General features: G+C 43.8%; 3 protein-coding genes across 3 annotated transcripts; 1 reads left to right on the forward strand and 2 right to left on the reverse strand.

Moving 5' to 3' along the window:
- Window positions 1-1,325: 1,325 nt before the first annotated feature.
- Window positions 1,326-7,308, reverse strand: LOC124668350 (mitochondrial acidic protein mam33). The gene is made up of 3 exons (XM_047205510.1): window positions 6,740-7,308; window positions 1,937-2,116; window positions 1,326-1,498 (listed from the first exon to the last, which is right to left on the reverse strand). The coding sequence occupies exons 1-3, from the start codon at window positions 7,306-7,308 to the stop codon at window positions 1,495-1,497; spliced, it is 753 nt and encodes a 250-aa protein (XP_047061466.1). The 3' UTR covers window positions 1,326-1,494.
- Window positions 7,309-15,975: 8,667 nt separating this feature from the next.
- LOC124665198 (fra a 1-associated protein) lies at window positions 15,976-17,727 on the forward strand. Its single transcript, XM_047202620.1, has 2 exons — window positions 15,976-16,199; window positions 17,114-17,727. The coding sequence occupies exons 1-2, from the start codon at window positions 15,976-15,978 to the stop codon at window positions 17,469-17,471; spliced, it is 582 nt and encodes a 193-aa protein (XP_047058576.1). The 3' UTR covers window positions 17,472-17,727.
- Window positions 17,728-17,981: 254 nt separating this feature from the next.
- Window positions 17,982-19,551, reverse strand: LOC124666291 (protein BUNDLE SHEATH DEFECTIVE 2, chloroplastic). Its single transcript, XM_047203636.1, has 4 exons — window positions 19,216-19,551; window positions 19,075-19,111; window positions 18,385-18,468; window positions 17,982-18,217 (listed from the first exon to the last, which is right to left on the reverse strand). The coding sequence occupies exons 1-4, from the start codon at window positions 19,471-19,473 to the stop codon at window positions 18,165-18,167; spliced, it is 432 nt and encodes a 143-aa protein (XP_047059592.1). The 5' UTR covers window positions 19,474-19,551; the 3' UTR covers window positions 17,982-18,164.
- Window positions 19,552-20,007: the final 456 nt, after the last annotated feature.

Consider the following 20,007-nt stretch of genomic DNA (forward strand, 5'->3'; position numbering starts at 1 on the left):
ATTTATCTAAATACTCCGTATCTAGACAATGTTGAATCACATATTTTCATAAGTATTTACTCTCCATGTGTTTTAAGAGCTAGACAATGTGAGTCACTTATAGCATCTCCAGTCGCGTCCCCCAAAGCGTTCCCCAAACCGCGCCGGATTGAACGTTTGGGGGACGTGTTTTGTTCGTGCCACGTTTGGGGGACGTCGCTCCCCAGCCGCGTCCCCAAATGCCACCCCCAAACATTAAAAATACTTCTTTTTTAACACATAACCATTTATCAAATATAGCATATGAATAAAAATGTTTGCGAGAATTGTTTTCAAATTAAAATACAACAAACAATAAAACAAGTAAACAAATCTAATAAATAGGGCTAGATGCTAGATTAAGGTGCCACGGTATTTCCTTTGATCCTCCATAAATGCTCAACGAGATCAGCTTGAAGTTGATCATGAACAATGATGTCACGGATCTATGCGTGCATGGCGAGGAAATCAGCAAAATCTGCAGGCAACTCATCTCCGCCTCCGCGTCAAGCATGTCCTGGAGGGACGTGATGATCAGCAAATGCTCCCGGAGGTCGTCGTCGAAGGCTTGCTCGTCCTCCAGCAGCAGGGCAACCATCTCATCGTCGCTATCCATGTCTACAGCAAAATCAATGGTTAAAATTGCGCCAAGGCAGACGACGCAACGAACAACGGCCAATCGCGCCTACCTGGCAAGTCGTCGAGCACCTTGTGTGCGTGGAGGTGGGGCGGATTTGACGCCGCGTTCTGGGATGCGATGGCGAAGCGGCGACGGCGAAACGACCGGCGGGAGCGCCGACTCTCAGAAGAGATCGACGCTCAAACGGCCGGCAAATCCAGCGGCGGCGGAGGAGTGGGAGGTGCGGGAAAGGAGCGACGAGAAAAAAAGCGCGAATCAACGGTTTATGCAAATACTCGTCGACATGTGGGAGCCCACGTTGTTTCGCCTCGCTTTTCGTTGTGTCCAGCGTGCCCGAACGTCCCCTATCGGAATGCGCCGGATAAAATTGGGCTTTGTGGGACGCGACTGGAGATACTCTTATTCTTGAAAGTATTTACTCTCCCTGTGTTTTCAGAGCGAGCTGTAGGTTGTTTCAACAAATGGAACGCCTATATAATTTGGACACGATAGCCTTTTTACAGTAACGAAAACAGAAGAGTAAGCAACAAAAAATGCTTTTCTCAGTGGAAGGCGTGCTGCCTTTCCACGAAGATGCATCATTGCAATGCACAACTCAACTGGCGTGCGGTCGTGGAATAGATGAGAAGCTGTCAGTCAGGGAAATCAAAAGGACTAATGACCCACGAGGGGGTCACTCAAAACTAACCCACAATACGGTATACATTAGCTGATTGCACTATCTTGTACACTGCAGCCACTTTATACTAGCACTACTCACGATCCTCAGGGTCCTCTTCACCAAGCAAAAACTTGTCCGCGCCCACCTCACGGGTGATCTTGACAAAGTGTTCTTGTCATCTGAAAGGCATAAAACTGTAGTCAGATCTCTCTTGCACATTATATTATGCGGCAGCAGTGAGCTTGTTTCAACTCACAGGCATAATTACCTTAATAACCCAATAAACGTAATATAAGACATTCTGTGTTTTACAGTGATCGTATAGTATTTGTTAGCGTGAACTTAAATGTTACCTACCACTCAGAAAGATGTATGCGAAAATCTTGTTGTCTCTTACCATCCAGATCCCCCATGCTGCCAGGATCATTATCTCCATATACATAATGATCCTCCCAGCAGACATAGTTCTCTTTCTTTTTACATTTTTGTAACCTTGTTTGTAAATAGTACAGATCTCTTATATATAAATAAAAAAATTCAGTGGGAGCCTTTCCCACTGATTATCCTCAAAAAGAAAGATGTATGTGACACAGAGGACAAATAGCAATGCAGCTTACTCGGTTTTTTGCTCAGGCTTTGGCTCACTGATGACTGTTCCCACACTCTTGAACCAGCGTACCAGGTTGCGGTGATCCTTCACATAGAGCCAAGCTTGTAGAAAAGGGAAGAGCTTCTCATTTATGCCACGGGCCTCGATGTAAAGATGGAATGCATCACGCACCTTCTCGTCCAACTCTCTGCCAATCAGAATAAAACTTTATATATTACAAGTAAAAGGTAGCATGTCAACATTCAGAGCATCAGTTCCCATGTTAGTGCTATCAGGTTTGTAATGTATCAACCAGCCTTAGCACCAATACAAAGCAAAATAACATTACGTGACTTATAAATACCAGGTATGACAAGCAACCTTGATCCAAACAAGTATGCAAAGATGTAAAGAACAACATCATACAGCACAATTCGATTAATACAAGAGATAGCTTTTCCAGATTTGACTGGTTACTGGAGAACACAGTTCAGGATAGTTTAATATAACAATTTGAAGTTTTTCTGTACTGTGGCGCACTGCATAACAGATCTAAGTAGGCACATACAATAATCCAAATTATTATTTCCATTCAGATCTGATAGCAGTAACTAAACCAAGTCTACTGTTATGTAGCATTGCCATTGACATCAACCTAGAGAGCAGTCAGCCAGTCACTACTTAGGGCTCCTTTGATTTGGAGGAAACATGAAGGAAACGGGGTTAGGAAATTTTCCAAAGATACTACTGTTCACTGCTTTGATTCATAGAAAAGGAGCAAGGGCAAACTAGAGAACTTTTCCTCTAGCTCTCACTTTCAAGGCAAAACTTGAAAAAAAAATCACTCAGACGTCAGACCTCGTTCTTTGGTCCTATGCATAAGGAAAGAGGAAAGTTTTAGACCTGACATCCTTTTCTATTCCTATAACTTTCCTATTCCTTTCATTTTCCTATCCTATGAATCAAAGAGGCCCTACATGGCTGCAAGCCACAGATTCTGGATCGATGTGTCTAACAAGCTCAATGTGCCACAGGTTTTGTTGGTATGCCTACTGGTCTGTCACATATGTGTGATAGTCCGTTTGAGAGCTTTAATCAGAGGAAGAGGGTTGCAGCTGGGTCTACGATAATTGTGAGGGCTTTGTGGAAGGCCAGCCTGACCAGGTCGTCAGGAACAATGCCTGCTTTTGCAATTTCCTAGCGACACTACGACCATTGTACACCAAGCTTGTTGTCAAATATGCAGAAAGAAAATGGACAAAAGGCTCCAACAAGGATCTCGAATACTCAGAGAGCTAGCTGCTAAGGCGTTTGATTGTGCCAATGGGTGGGAGCTGATGGGTAGAATATTGCTTTGGTGCCTTCATCCTGGTGGCGACGACCTTTGATTCTTCAGTTTCCCTGTTCCTGCTGGGCCTAGCGATGTGTTGCCTTTTATGTCTGTCCAAAGTTACTCCATGGCCTGTAGCCTGGTTGATCTACGTAACACATAGTTCTAGGTCTATTTTCTGAAAAGAGAGGCTTTTTTCTTTTTTCTGTTAGCTGATGTTGGTACTTTGTTTTATATAAAAGGCATATAGTGCCCCGCTTCAAATTAATTCAGCCCTACTTTGTAATTAATAAGATTGAGGAGAGATCCCTTTTCTCAAGGAAAAATAATCTCTAGTATACAAATTGCTACTACCTCCGTTCCAAAATATAAGCCTTTTTTGAAAGCTAGTTTAGCTTTTTTTAAAGGCTTATATTTCGGAATGGATGTAATATTTGTTAACAAACTCGTTATTTTCTAAGTTATATGAGCATGTGGTCTCTAGACATATGGTCACTTAGTCATTGACTGAAAAATGGACTTGGCAAGAAGTATCGAGTGCTGAGCACATTGGTATACTTGAAACTTTTCCTTTAGCCACGAAATATATGTGTTTCACACCCCATTGTCAACAACTACTACAGAAATCTCCTAACAGAAGTGCAAAACTTCAGTAAGGAATTTATTTCAGACAAACCAGCAAGCAATATGCAGTCAGAATATCTCCTGGACACCACTTGCAGGATATTCTTAGATATTGGTGCCCTTTTAAGAATTCACTGACAGGCCGCTCCTGGACACCTCAATTGCCTAGTGCCTACCATGATTTAGGACCCATTGTTTATCATTTAAATTCCCTGAGCTTAGGCCATCAAACTCATAGCTAGCAACTAGCAAATCTGCTTAACCATTCTGTGTCCCAGAGACATTCATTAGAGCATGCAAACAGTCAGTGTATACCTATAGCTCCAGATGTGCCAACTAAATTAGTAAAATCACAATTTGTACTGTTAGACTAGACTAGCACTTAGTCTTGGCTTAGCCATGCAAGCATGCTGCACTTTGCCGTATGTATAGCTAGGATCTGAACTAACTCTAAGAGATGTACTCTCACCATCTCTCAATTCCATTGTATGCCTATATATGTAACCGTATGTACCCATGAATGGAATACAGACTGAGATTGCCATCACATGGATAGCAAGTTTGCCTATCATGGTATCAGATTAGATCCTGAATCCCCAATGACTGACAACTCCACCGCCTCTAGCACGGCAACCAGCACCGCCACTTTGTAGCTACCTCTGCTGCTACTGCCCCCTCCTCTTCGGCCGGCGTTCAGAAGTGCCACGGTAGTGGTGGTGCTGGTACTCGTGCTAGAGGCGGCGGAGTTGGCCATCATTGGGGATTCAGGATCTAATCTGATATCATGATAGGCGAACTTGGTATGGATGTGATTGTAATCTCAATGTGTATTTCATTTAGGTAAATATGGTTACATATATAGGCTATATAGGCGTACAATGAAATAGAGAGGGAGAGAGTACAGCTCGTAGAGTTAGTTCATATCCTAGCTACACTCACAATAACGTGCATGGATAAGCAAAGACTATGTGCTAGTCTAACAGCAAGAGTAAATCCTAGTCTAACATCCCCCGCAGTCTCGCCAGTAGGCTGACGAACGGTAAGACTGGACCTGAACTCAAGAAAGGGTGTAGTCGTAAATTTCTTGGTGAAAATGTCCACAAACAGTGAAGACGTGGGAGCATGCAGAGTTTGGACCTCGCCAACCTGTAACTTGTCGCGCACGAAATTTATGTCAACCTCAATATGTTTTGCCCGGTGGTGCTGCACTGGGCTGGTGAAGAGGTAGGCGACAGAGACATTGTCGCAATAGACAATAGTGGACTTGTCAGCATGTTGGCGTAACTCCTGCAAGAGTTGCTGAATCCAACTACTTTCAGCAATAACATGAGTGACTGCATGATACTCTGCTTCAGCACTAGTGCTGGACATGGTTAGATGGATTGGGCAGACCAAGAGTGAGATTATCACCGAGAAAACACAGAATCCTGTTGTGGGTTGGCGGGTGTCAGGAACCACCCAATACGCATCAGAAAAGGCAACTAAAGAAGAAGTCTGGGACGGAACTATATGTGTGTCGTAATTGAGTGTGCCTATGATATAATGAACGCTTCGCTTAACAAGATCAATATGAGTAAAGTGTGGTGTGTGCATGAAGAGACAAGCCCGGTGAACTGCATAGGCGATCTCAGGGCGAGTCAAAGTGAAATACCGAAGAGCGCCAATAAGGCTCTGATGAAGGGTAGGACTATCAAGACCGTCGTTAGCCGAGGTTTTGGAGCCGGAGACGATGGGAGTTTTGCAGGGTTGCAATCGGACATACCATCTCGCTGGATGATGTTGATAACATATTTTTTTGAGATAGATGGACCAGCTGGAAACGGCGATGCACATGGTTTTGGAGAGATGACCATGTAAGAACATTCTTAGCATCGAGCTGGCGAATATGCGAGTGGAAAGATAGCAATCACATGCATAATCTATAATCGAGTAAACCAAGAGAAACAACTATAAGGACTGTGCTAGGTTTGACAACGGAGCTAAAGGTCTTGTCATAATCTATATGGTGTTACTAGGAGAAGTCTATATACGTAATCACATACATAAAAGGTTTTTCTATCACATCCTTCTTGGGAATTGACATTTCAATATTGCATGGTGAAGGTAAAATCAGACTTTTATTACGCAGCAAATCAGGTTCCTCGAAAAATAGAGCATTGATACAAACAAGATCCTCTATTTATCAAATTAAGGGAAAACAAATCTAGTATAGCAAATTGCGCTTGTTAACAAGCTCATTTGTTTTTCTTTAGTTATATCCACATTTAAGTTGTCTAGACATATGGTCACCGACTCAATGACTGAAACATGGACTTGGCAATGAGTATCGAGTTCTGAGCACATTGGTATACGTGAATTCTTATTTTCACGCAATTATCTGTGTTTCAACACCCCATTCCTAACAATTACTACAGAACTCTGCTAGCAAAACTGCAAAATAACACTAGGCAATTAATTTCAGACAAACCAACATGCAATATCATTGAGCCTAGTGCCTACCATACTTTAGGACCCATTGTTTATCATCAAAACTACTATCATTGAGCTTAGACCTTCGGACTGATCACCAGCAACTAGCAAATCCGCTTAACCATTCTGACTGTCAGAATCACACTAGAGCATGTAAACAGTCAATGTATACCTATAGCACCGGATATGCCTACTAAATTAGAGAAATCACAATTCGTTCGTACTTCTTGGGAAATTCAGGTTCCAATGTTGCATACTAAAGGTAATCAAGCTGACTGTCTACCAATCAGAATCTTATTGCGCAGCAAATCAGGTTTCTCGAAAACTAGGGCACTGATAGAAGCTCCTCTACTGAACAAAATCTCACAGAACAACAAACTCAAAAGGAATTCGCAAGAAGTAACTCACTGGAATATGCGACCCTGGTACTCGCCACCTCCCTTGGCCGCAATCGCCGCCGCCGCCGCCCCAGACGGCGCAGTCTTTGACCGAAGGCAGACAGAGTGGATCCCCACGGCGTCGGGATACAGCCCACAGAGGAACTGCATCGACTTGCCGCTCTCCGGCCTGGAGATGTCGACGTGGAGGAAGAGCTGGCTAATGGACTCGCTCGGCCCGCCTCCGCCGTCGGAGTCGGAGTCAAAGTCGGCGCCGGGGGGCATGATGTTGGCGAGCCTGGCGACGGAGATGGAGATCTCCTCGCCGGCGTCCCCGTAGGCGCGGCGGAGCACGGGGCCCGTGGACTGGTCCAGGGCGCCCTTGACGATGGTGTAGGGCCTGGGCGGGCTGATCTTGGGCGGGGGCGTCATCTTGTTGACCTCGAGGTAGTGCTCCTTGAGGGAACGGAGGATGATGGAGTTCACCGCCGAGGAGGACGCGACCGCGGTGGCCGCGGAGGGGGAGCGTGGCCGTGAGGTGGAGAGGGCACGGCGGAGGAGGAGCGCGCTGGCGGCGGAGGGGGCGGCGCGGCGGAGCATCGTGGGCGGCGAGGGGGGAAGAAAGGGTTTAGGGGTTAGCAAGGGATGGGTAATTACCGATTTGTTCGAATTAGCTCGAATTTTATTCGTAGAGGTTGTTTATCAGAGACACATCGATATAGTTATGTTTTTGTAAAGAGTCCACTACTTTCATCTCATAAAAATTATCAAATATTTGTTTTGATAAATCTAAATTTAGATACATCTAAATTTTGATAAATCTCTGATAAGTTTCATGAGACGAAGGAAATACTAAAAAACTTTGACAAAATAACACATCTTTGGTTGCAATTTAGCACAAATGACACATTTGTGTCATTGACACAATAGTTTGTCACTTGTCAAATCCGATGAAGATGTCCAATATCGTAAATCAACCAATCTTTAGATGGCCATCCTTATTTAAATAAAAAGAAAATTACATGTATGTTTCTAGGATGTCATCTTTCTCGTGCACTTAGCATCCTGCAAGTGTTGAGTGTTGTTTGATGTTGTTTATAGACCTCCGAACCACGTTGGAGCGAGAAGAACATTGTTAAGGGGTTGCCGTGAAGTCGCCGGTTGAAGTTAGAAGGTGTGCGATAAATAGGTTGTCATCCCGAAAAGAAAGTGATAAAGAGGGCTGAAAGACCATCCCATATTTGTCTTGATAGATCTACAGAGACCTAGCAACACTAACAACGTGATGAAAGTGAAATTGTTCAAACCTATTCGATAAGGGAAAGGAAGACCATCCCATATTTGTCTTGATATATCTACAAAGATCTAGCATCACAAACACCGCGATGAAAGTACAATCGTACAAACCTGATCGATAAGGGAAAGACAGACCACCCCATATTTGTCTTGATAGATCTACAGAGACCTAGCATCACTAACACCGCGATGAAAGTGAAATTGTACAAACCTGGTCGATAAGGGAAAGACAGACCACCCCATATTTGTCTTGATAGATCTACAGAGACCTGATACGTCTCCGACGTATCGATAATTTCTTATGTTCCATGCCACATTATTGATGTTATCTACATGTTTTATGCACACTTTATGTCATATTCGTGCATTTTCTGGAACTAACCTATTAACAAGATGCCGAAGTGCCGCTTGTCGTTTTCTGCTGTTTTTGGTTTCAGAAATCCTAGTAAGGAAATATTCTCGGAATTGGACGAAATCAAAGCCCGGGGCCTATTTTTCCACGAAGCTTCCGGAAGTCCGAAGACGAGACGAAGAGGGGCCACGGGGTGGCCAAACCCTAGGGCGGCGCGGCCCCACCCCTGGCCGCGCCGGCCTATGGTGTGGGCCCCCCGTGCCGCCTCTTGACTTGCCCTTCCGCCTACTTAAAGCCTCCGTGACAAAACCCCCAGTACCGAGAGCCACGATACGGAAAACCTTCCAGAGACGCCGTCGCCGCCGATCCCATCTCGGGGGATCCAAGAGATCGCCTCCGGCACCCTGCCGGAGAGGGGAATCATCCCCCGGAGGACTCTACGCCGCCATGGTCGCCTCCGGTGTGATGTGTGAGTAGTCTACTCCTGAACTATGGGTCCATAGCAGTAGCTAGATGGTTGTCTTCTCCCCATTGTGCTATCATTGTCGGATCTTGTGAGCTGCCTATCATGATCAAGATCATCTATATGTAATTCTATATGTTGCGTTTGTTGGGATCCGATGAATAGAGAATACTTGTTATGTTGATTATCAAAGTTATGCTTATGTGTTGTTTATGATCTTGCATGCTCTCCGTTACTAGTAGATGCTCTGGCCAAGTAGATGCTTGTAACTCCAAGAGGGAGTACTTATGCTCGATAGTGGGTTCATGCCCGCATTGACACTCGGGACAAGTGACGTAAAGTTCTAAGGTTGTGTTGTGTTGTTGCCACTAGGGATAAAACATTGATGCTATGTCTAAGGATGTAGTTGTTGATTACATTACGCACCATACTTAATGCAATTGTCTCGTTGCTTGCAACTTAATACTCGGAGGGGTTCGGATGATAACCTCGAAGGTGGACTTTTTAGGCATAGATGCGGTTGGATGGCGGTCTATGTACTTTGTCGTAATGCCCAATTAAATCTCACTATACTCATCATGATATGTATGTGCATTGTCATGCTCTCTTTATTTGTCAATTGCCCAACTGTAATTTGTTCACCCAACATGTTGTTCGTCTTATGGGAGAGACACCTCTAGTGAACTGTGGACCCCGGTCCAATTCTCTTTATCGAAATACAAATCTACTGCAATACTTGTTTTACTCGTTTTCTCTGCAAACAATCATCTTCCACACAATACGGTTAATCCTTTGTTACAGCAAGCCGGTGAGATTGACAACCTCACTGTTTCGTTGGGGCAAAGTAATTTGGTTGTGTTGTGCAGGTTCCACGTTGGCGCCGGAATCCCTGGTGTTGCGCCGCACTACATCTCGCCGCCATCAACCTTCAACGTGCTTCTTGACTCCTACTGGTCCGATTAAACCTTGGTTTCTTACTGAGGGAAACTTGCCGCTGTGCGCATCACACCTTCCTCTTGGGGTTCCCAACGGACGCGTGTCGAACGAAAAGACAATACGTCAACCACGCGCATCAAGTAAATTTCTGGCGCCGTTGCCGGGGAGATCAAGACACGCTGCAAGGGGAGTCTCCACTTCTCAATCTCTTTACTTTGTTTTTGTCTTGCTTAGTTTTATTTACTACTTTGTTTGCTGCACTAAATCAAAATACAAAAAAATTAGTTACTTGTTTTACTTTACTTAATATCATGCATGTTTTTATTTCACTAGTTAAGCATAATGGAAAACAACAAAAATATGAGAGATCTTTATGAACTTTATCTTGAATTAGGACATGATGTGTTTGAAGAGAGAATTAAAAAACCCATGGAACTTTATATGCATGCTAATGGGAATGTTATTACTATGGATGCTTTGAACACCATTGTTGCCAATGCTATGGAAAATTCTAAGCTTGGGGAAGCTGGCTCTGATGAGCATGATCTTTTTAGTCCCCCAAGCATTGAGGAGAAAATTTTCTTTTATGATTACAATATGCCTCCTATATATGATGATAGCCACTTTGTTGAATTTGCTCCCACTACAACTAATAAAATTGATTATGCTTACGTGGAGAGTAATAATTTTATGCATGAGACTCATGATAAGAATGCTTTATGTGATAGTTACATTGTTGAGTTTGCTCATGATGCTACTGAAAATTATTATGAGAGAGGAAAATATGGTTGTAGAAATTTTCATGTTACTAAAACACCTCTCTATGTGCTGAAATTTTTGAAGCTACACTTGTTTTATCTTCCTATGCTTGTTACTTTGCTCTTCATGAACTTGTTTATTTACAAGATTCCTATGCATAGGAAGCATTTTAGACTTAAATGTGTTTTGAATTTACCTCTTGATGCTCTCTTTTGCTTCAACTACTATTTCTTGCGAGTGCATCATTAAAACTGCTGAGCCCATCTTAATGGCTATAAAGAAAGAACTTCTTGGGAGATAACCCATGTGTTATTTTGCTACAGTATTTTGTTTTATATTTGTGTCTTGGAAGTTGTTTACTACTGTAGCAACCTCTCCTTATCTTAGTTTTGAGTTTTGTTGTGCCAAGTAAAGTCTTTGATAGAAAAGTAAGTACTAGATTTGGATTACTGCGCAGTTCCAGATTTCTTTGCTGTCACGAATCTGGGTCCACCTCCCTGTAGGTAGCTCAGAAAATTATGCCAATTTACGTGCATGATCCTCAGATATGTACGCAACTTTCATTCAATTTGATCATTTTCATTTGAGCAAGTCTGGTGCCATTTTAAAATTCGTCAATACGAACTGTTCTGTTTTGACAGATTCTGCCTTTTATTTCGCATTGCCTCTTTCGCTATGTTGGATGAATTTCTTTGATCCACTAATGTCCAGTAGCATTATGCAATGTCCAGAAGTGTTAAGAATGATTGTGTCACCTCTGAATATGTCAATTTATATTGTGCACTAACCCTCTAATGAGTTGTTTCGAGTTTGGTGTGGAGGAAGTTTTCAAGGATCAAGAGAGGAGTATGATGCAACATGATTAAGGAGAGTGAAAGCTCTAAGCTTGGGGATGCACCCGGTGGTTCACCCCTGCATATATCAAGAAGACTCAAGCGTCTAAGCTTGGGGATGCCCAAGGCATCCCCTTCTTCATCGACAACATTATCAGGTTCCTCCCCTGAAACTATATTTTTATTCCATCACATCTTATGTGCTTTTTCTTGGACCGTCGGTTTGTTTTTGTTTTTTGTTTTGTTTGAATAAAATGGATCCTAGCATTCACTTTATGGGAGAGATACACGCTCCGCTGTAGCATATGGACAAGTATGTCCTTGGTTTCTACTCATAGTATTCATGGCGAAGTTTCTCCTTCGTTAAATTGTTATATGGTTGGAATTAGAAAATGATACATGTAGTAATTGCTATAAATGTCTTGGGTAATGTGATACTTGGCAATTGTTGTGCTCATGTTTAAGCTCTTGCATCATATGCTTTGCACCCATTAATGAAGAAATACATAGAGCATGCTAAAATTTGGTTTGCATATTTGGTTTCTCTAAGGTCTAGATAATTTCTAGTATTGAGTTTGAACAACAAGGAAGACGGCGTAGAGTCTTATAATGTTTTCAATATGTCTTTTATGTGAGTTTTGCTGCACCGGTTCATCCTTGTGTTTGTTTCAAATAAGCCTTGCTAGCCTAAACCTTGTATCGAGAGGGAATACTTCTCATGCATCCAAAATACTTGAGCCAACCACTATGCCATTTGTGTCCACCATACCTACCTATACTACATGGTATTTTCCCGCCATTCCAAAGTAAATTGCTTGAGTGCTACCTTTAAAATTCCATCATTCACCTTTGCAATATATAGCTCATGGGACAAATAGCTTAAAAACTATTGTGGTATTGAATATGTAATTATGCACTTTATCTCTTATTAAGTTGCTTGTTGTGCGATAACCATGTTCATCTGGGAACGCCATCAACTCATTGTTGAATTTCATGTGAGTTGCTATGCATGTTCGTCTTGTCTGAAGTAAGGGCGATCTACACTGAGTTGAATGGTTTGAGCATGCATATTGTGAGAGAAGAACATTGGGCCGCTAACTAAAGCCATGATTCATGGTGGAAGTTTCTGTTTTGGACAAACATCCTCAAATCTCTAATGAGAAAAGAATTAATTGTTGTCAAATGCTTAAAGCATTAAAAGAGGAGTCCATTATCTATTGTCTATGTTGTCCTGGTATGGATGTCTAAGTTGAGAATAATCAAAAGCGAGAAATCCAAATGCGAGCTTTCTCCTTAGACCTTTGTACAGGCGGCATAGAGGTACCCCTTTGTGAAACTTGGTTAAAGCATATGTATTGCGGTGATAATCCAGGTAGTCCAAGCTAATTAGGACAAGGTGCGGGCACTATTGGTACACTATGCATGAGGCTTGCAACTTATAAGATATAATTTACATGATGCATATGCTTTATTACTACCGTTGACAAAATTGTTTCATGTTTTCAAAATCAAAGCTCTAGCACAAATATAGCAATCGATGCTTTTCCTCTATGAGGACCATTCTTTTACTTTCAATGTTGAGTCAGTTCACCTATTTCTCTCCACCTCAAGAAGCAAACACTTGTGTGAACTGTGCATTGATTCCTACATACTTGCTTATTGCACTTATTATATTACTCTATGTTGACAATATCCATGAGATATACATGTTACAAGTTGAAAGCAACCGCTGAAACTTAATCTTCTTTTGTGTTGCTTCAATACCTTTACTTTGAATTATTGCTTTATGAGTTAACTCTTATGCAAGACTTATTGATGCTTGTCTTGAAGTGCTATTCATGAAAAGTCTTTGCTTTATGATTCACTTGTTTACTCATGTCATACATATTGTTTTGATCGCTGCATTCACTACATATGCTTTACAAATAGTATGATCAAGATTATGATGGCATGTCACTCCAGAAATTATATATGTTATCGTTTTACCTGCTCGGGACGAGCAGAACTAAGCTTGGGGATGCTGATACGTCTCCGACGTATCGATAATTTCTTATGTTCCATGCCACATTATTGATGTTATCTACATGTTTTATGCACACTTTATGTCATATTCGTGCATTTTCTCGGAACTAACCTATTAACAAGATGCCGAAGTGCCGATTGCTGTTTTCTGCTGTTTTTGGTTTCAGAAATCCTAGTAAGGAAATATTCTCGGAATTGGACGAAATCAAAGCCCAGGGGCCTATTTTTCCACGAAGCTTCCGGAAGTCCGAAGACGAGACGAAGAGGGGCCACGGGGTGGCCAAACCCTAGGGCGGCGCGGCCCCACCCCTGGCCGCGCCGGCCTATGGTGTGGGCCCCCGTGCCGCCTCTTGACTTGCCCTTCCGCCTACTTAAAGCCTCCGTGACGAATCCCCCAGTACCGAGAGCCACGATACGGAAAACCTTCCAGAGACGCCGGCGCCGCCGATCCCATCTCGGGGGATCCAGGAGATCGCCTCCGGCACCCTGCCGGAGAGGGGAATCATCCCTCGGAGGACTCTACGCCGCCATGGTCGCCTCCGGTGTGATGTGTGAGTAGTCTACTCCTGGACTATGGGTCCATAGCAGTAGCTAGATGGTTGTCTTCTCCCCATTGTGCTATCATTGTCGGATCTTGTGAGCTGCCTATCATGATCAAGATCATCTATATGTAATTCTATATGTTGCGTTTGTTGGGATCCGATGAATAGAGAATACTTGTTATGTTGATTATCAAAGTTATGCTTATGTGTTGTTTATGATCTTGCATGCTCTCGGTTACTAGTAGATGCTCTGGCCAAGTAGATGCTTGTAACTCCAAGAGGGAGTACTTATGCTCGATAGTGGGTTCATGCCTGCATTGACACTCGGGACGAGTGACGAAAGTTCTAAGGTTGTGTTGTGTTGTTGCCACTAGGGATAAAACATTGATGCTATGTCTAAGGATGTAGTTGTTGATTACATTACGCACCATACTTAATGCAATTGTCCGTTGCTTGCAACTTAATACCGGAGGGGGTTCGGATGATAACCTCGAAGGTGGACTTTTTAGGCATAGATGCAGTTGGATGGCGGTCTATGTACTTTGTCGTAATGCCCAATTAAATCTCACTATACTCATCATGATATGTATGTGCATTGTCATGCTCTCTTTATTTGTCAATTGCCCAACCGTAATTTGTTCACCCAACATGCTGTTCGTCTTATGGGAGAGACACCTCTAGTGAACTGTGGACCCCGGTCCAATTCTCTTTACTCGAAATACAAATCTACTCGCAATACTTGTTTTACTCGTTTTCTCTGCAAACAATCATCTTCCACACAATACGGTTAATCCTTTGTTACAGCAAGCCGGTGAGATTGACAACCTCACTCGTTTCGTTGGGGCAAAGTAATTTGGTTGTGTTGTGCGGGTTCCACGTTGGCGCCGGAATCCTCGGTGTTGCGCCGCACTACATCTCGCCGCCATCAACCTTCAACGTGCTTCTTGACTCCTACTGGTCCGATTAAACCTTGGTTTCTTACTGAGGGAAACTTGCCGCTGTGCGCATCACACCTTCCTCTTGGGGTTCCCAACGGACGCGTGTCGAACGAAAAGACAATACGTCAACCACGCGCATCAAGACCTAGCATCACTAACACCGCGATGAAAGTGAAATTGTATAAACCTGGTCGATAGGGGAAAACACCAACAAATTGAGATACATAGAGAGATGGATAGGCTTCACGCAAAGCAATAATACGTAATTAGACCTACCACACCAAAACAAGAGATTCTCCTTCCTCATGAACTCCATCGAAGAAATCATCACCGCAGAGGTGGACAAGGAGTTCGGCAAACTTTCTTCTTGATATGTGCAACACTAACATTGTCACCGTAGCTTGCTCTTGAGTTCGAGGACAACTTCAACGGCACCAAGTGTAAGTTTGTGTTCCTGTCCGAGTCAGGGCGTTTGGTATCAAGGGACGAAGGAGCACGATGATTCAAGCACTAGGGGTGGCAACTAGAAAGAAGTGGTTCTGGCCGATATAGTTATGCGTCTCCGCTAATAAAACCTTTAATTTCCCAATACCACTATTTTAACAATATGAAGGAAATTATCTTCCGAACAATAGATCATCAATGGAGTTTATAATTCAATCATGCTCCTACATGAATGGAATGTGCAATAGATGGTGTTTGTTTGCGTGCTATAAAGCATGATTTCTCTACATAATCAAGGAAGTGCTCTCGGATTCATGGATTATTATCTGCTTCTGATGTTCAAAACATAACAATGATTTTCTATGCAACTGATCAGACGAACTTCTTAAAAAGGGTTGTTCACATGGAAATGAATTCTTCCATAAATAAAACTTCCTTATAAAAATAAGGCGTTCTCACTGATCTTTTTTAGGTTGAGCAATTGTGAAGTTGACACGTGGTGAGGCGTCCGTGCCGGTCGAGATTGCTCATCACGCCTTCCACATCCTTCCGGAAGCACCCACTCGAGAACGGATTGCTCTCCAAGGCAAAAAGCCCAAACTCGGGACCAGAAATAGAAACGGCCCACGCTCGCCTCCCCAAATCCCTGTCCTGTCCCCAACTCAGATTCCCCAAACACACCATGGGCTGGCGCTGGCACGACGACGACGACGGCGACGGCGAGGCCGACGGTGGCCGCGGGCTGGGCGGCGTCCCTGACCTGGCGGGCCGAGGCGGCGGCGAGGGGGCGCACGTCGGCACACGCCGGGTGGTGCAGTCCCGCTGCCACACGGAGGAGGTGGAGCCCGGCCGCTTCGTCCGCAAGTGCGAGAAGACCGAGCAGCTCCTCCGCGACTGCGTCGGCAGGTAAAATTTCCCGGCTCCGGCTCCGGCTCCCGCTCCCCCACTCCTCGATCGTGCCGAGTTCTCCTGCAAGGATCATTTCTGCTATGTTATTATGTTAGGAATTGTGATGTCCTGCCATGTATGGAGTTGATTTCCTGGTGATTGAGTTCCCAGTTTGAGGTACTGCGGCCCTACTTTGCTGTGGATTTATGTGTTAGGCAGGCGACGTTGATTTTCATTTTAGACATGTGACCACGGATTAGTGAAACTGGCGTCTGTTGATGTCATCCAATTTAGGTCTGTATGTAGCCATGTAGGGACAGATATGGCTTCAGTGTTTCCTGCTGTAGGACTTGGTGCTGTACCAGATAATTGGCAGCTTTGATGGCTTCCAATGTGACACCAAAATTGCCTGACAACTATGTAGTTGATACTTGATACATTTGATCCACAAGTCTCATGTCTGTTGAGCAATAAGTGAAGCAAACACAAACACAGTTATTCGCAGGGGATATTCTTTCTGTTCTGCACATAGTATTCATGTGGTGTGTCAAGAGGAACCAAGCAATGTCGTTGTACCCATAGAAGGGACAGCTGACAGCATATTATCATTGGAAAAGAGACGTCATATTATTAACGGAAATACATATGTTAAAAGCATTGGAAACTCATATCAACCTGGCATATTTTGTTAACTTTCTTGCACTTGGCTATCAAATTGGTTGGTGATTGAGTCCCAATTTCTTGTACTATTTCCCTTTCTCGAAAAGTGTTCCTTAGTACCTACACATTCTTAATTAAATACTGCATTATGTCTGATAAGTTGGATAAGTTTATGCGATGATATCATTCTTTTGGCTGGTTATGGACAAATTCCTTATGTGCTTTATTCCTTCATGGCTTATCTAAACTAACCAACAATGTTCCTCTGTTAGGCCCTCCGAACTGGTGGAATCCAAAACTGAGCACACTGAAGAAGATGTCACAGATGAAATGACAGGCGCCTCACACTCTCTCGGCTTCCCAACAAAAGAGCCCTTTGCATTTCCAGGACTTCGCAGCGACATAGAAGCTATTGAGAAAGACTTCACTGGGAGCCTCAGTAGCTTTATGGAGGAAGCTGAGCGGATGACCAACGATTTCTTCAGATCCTTTGGGTTTCCTTCCACTCATGACGAGGAGTCGAGAGCACTTCCTAGGCGACCTGTGGAGAGGCATGTTGAGGAAGGTACCGCGAAGAAGGCCAATGAGAATGAGTACTCGGAATTCGGGAGCCAGATCACAGATGTGTAGCAAGATGCAATCATATCGCTTACTGTCTCAGAGCTGAAGTCTGTGTTTCACTGGATATCTAGGGTTCTTGTATGGTTTATCTTTCGAAAATTGAAGTGTCATGGTTATAATAACGGAATATGTAGAAAACCGTTTGGGAGACTTTACCTGCCGTGGTTATCCTAATTCCTAAGTGTTCGGCTTGTTGTTGTATGGGCAATTTTGTACAGTTCTGTTTTCAGTCCTTTCAGCTAAACAATTCGCACTCTTGAACCAAGAACAAGCTGTACCGTGCATCTTCTGTCTCCTGTTTCGAATTGCAGTCTTCACACGGAATTGCTCTGCGAAATGTTCTGTTCTTGCAGATCACATAACCTGTTAACATCAGGCGATGGGTGAGCGCTGAGCAGTGCAACTTGGATGAATCTTTTTTTTTTTTTGAGGGATGCAACTTGGATGAATCTGATAGGCATGGAACCCACTAGGGATCATGGAGCCAACTTACGCATATCATATGGGATGTTAAGCCAATTACATGGGCAAAGATACGTACAATTTTGTAGATGCAAATACATCATCTCAATCTCATATTTTCCCTATATGAACAATTCGGCAATAGAGATCAGTTCTCTATCTATCTGTACAGCGCTCAGTTTCACACGTAAATGTGCAACTTATCCTGTTGACGGAAAGCACAATGTCTGCTAGCTGCGGCTACAAGCGCTTAGAGTAACCAGAACCTGCGCACTTCTTGCAGAGTATCAGCCCTGTGTGAAAAATATATATAGTGGAATGTCAGAGAAGAAATGGGCAAGCACAATGAAGACTACAAGCTTTGTCTCTGAGATCGAATTAGCATGTAGTGATATGCCAAGAGCTTGCCCTGCGAAGTGCTATACAACGGATGGTATGAAAAGAAGGGAAGAACGCAAACCTGCTCCTCTGCATACCCGGCATTCGACCACCCCGTTGTCTGCCTTCATTTTGCCATCGCTGCAGAAAACACACTTTGTGCCCCCTAGGCAAAACAAAAAATTACAATGTTCAGCAAGTTTGCATGCGCACAATGCTATAAGCATGTGAGCACGACCATGTCGAAGTATCGGATTCAGGAACGGTGCAAACCGATCCGCTGTATATGCTTTCATACCAACGAGGTAATGCGAACTGTTCCTCATACTGCACGATCGAAGTGACGATGTAGTGCAAGCTCATATATTGAGTAATTCAGTAATGATTAAAGAGAACTTGCTAAATGCACGGTTTCGCCAACAATTAAAAAGGCAATGTCAATCGTTTTACTTAAAGTAAAGTGAGTATTATGTTCATCCATTGATTGTGCTCTTCCAACGACGTAGCACCGTACCGAATGAACAACTTGGTTCAGTTTTAAGCTACCTTCAGCATTTTGTTTTGTTTCTCCCATATTGCTAACTTCGTTAAAAATTACTATTCCAAATACCCAAACATCAGTAGTTGGATAGGTGCAAACGTGGTAGTTCGTTAAAATCAACATATTAGGTGTGTGTGAATGTGCAAGCTACAGTTTTAGCTCAGTTGCCATGCAAATCAACATCAGTGGAGCAAGTTCTCAAAATAAGAGACTATGAGCAGAGAGAAGTACCATTTCCAGCACACCTTTCGCACGGAACAGGGTCCCCCTGCAAAGGAGAAAGAAACGAAATCAGAGCCAGCAGCAGCCACTCATCGCTTATCGGTAAGGAAGAAGAGGAGGACATGACGTGTCAACGCGCGGCGACCAGACCTTGAGGCCGAGGACGAGGGACAGGGAGACGGCGCCGACGACGGACGCGGCGATGATGAACGTCTGCGTGTCGACGGGGGCGGCGCCTCCTCCGTAGGCTGCCGCGGCGACGGCGCGGGGCCGGGAAGGAGGAGCGGGGGACGCGAGTGGCGCGGGAGGTGCCTTGCGCCGCCGGGAAGGGGAGATGGGTGGAGATGCGGGGAGCGGGGATGAGGAGAGGCGGAACGACGACGAGGTGGGCCGGAGAAGGGACGCCATGGAATGGAGCACCCAACAATGGGGTTTTTTCGTGTTTTCTCCCTGCCACGGTCCCACTCCTATCTCTAGACTCACTCTGCACATAAACCAGTTTTAAAAAAAGACTACATACAAATTCGATAAAGCGAATACTCCTCCGTCTAGAAAACCTACAAGACGATGTAACTTATCAAAGTTTAAATGTATCTAAATCTATTTTAGTATCCAGATACAACCACGATGTAAATCTAACGATCGTTGATGTGTAATTCTCAGTGACTTAGGTCTCCTCCTCCACTCTAAGTATCGAATCTCGATAGTAGGGTGGAGGAGGCTATATCGTAGGGTGCAGGAGAAGGCTAAGAGCATCTTTAACAGACATCAGAACCCCATCCGCATAATAACCGTCGTTTTGCGGGTTTGGAGGGAAAAAAATGACAGTCCACCGCATCGGACCTCCATACCAAAAAATTATCCGGGCCTGCCAGATTCGGTTTCCCGGTTTCGCGAGGTTGTGCGAGCGCTAACCCCATCTCTTTCCCCATGGTGGCGTGA

This window comes from Lolium rigidum, chromosome 6 (assembly GCF_022539505.1).
Source record: "Lolium rigidum isolate FL_2022 chromosome 6, APGP_CSIRO_Lrig_0.1, whole genome shotgun sequence".
Lineage (NCBI taxonomy): Eukaryota > Viridiplantae > Streptophyta > Magnoliopsida > Poales > Poaceae > Lolium > Lolium rigidum.

Excerpts from the sequence above, each read along its gene's own strand:
- LOC124668350 (XM_047205510.1), bottom strand. The coding sequence starts at position 7,308 with ATGCTCCGCCGCGCCGCCCCCTCCGCCGCCAGCGCGCTCCTCCTCCGC. Across the intron at positions 2,117-6,739 it reads TACCAGGGTCGCATATTCCA|AGAGTTGGACGAGAAGGTGC; the intron begins GTGAGTTACTTC and ends TCTGATTGGCAG.
- LOC124665198 (XM_047202620.1), top strand. The coding sequence starts at position 15,976 with ATGGGCTGGCGCTGGCACGACGACGACGACGGCGACGGCGAGGCCGAC. Across the intron at positions 16,200-17,113 it reads CTCCGCGACTGCGTCGGCAG|GCCCTCCGAACTGGTGGAAT; the intron begins GTAAAATTTCCC and ends TTCCTCTGTTAG.
- LOC124666291 (XM_047203636.1), bottom strand. The coding sequence starts at position 19,473 with ATGGCGTCCCTTCTCCGGCCCACCTCGTCGTCGTTCCGCCTCTCCTCA. Across the intron at positions 18,469-19,074 it reads CGAAAGGTGTGCTGGAAATG|GGGGCACAAAGTGTGTTTTC; the intron begins GTACTTCTCTCT and ends TGTTTTGCCTAG. Across the intron at positions 18,218-18,384 it reads CCGGGTATGCAGAGGAGCAG|GGCTGATACTCTGCAAGAAG; the intron begins GTTTGCGTTCTT and ends TTTTTCACACAG.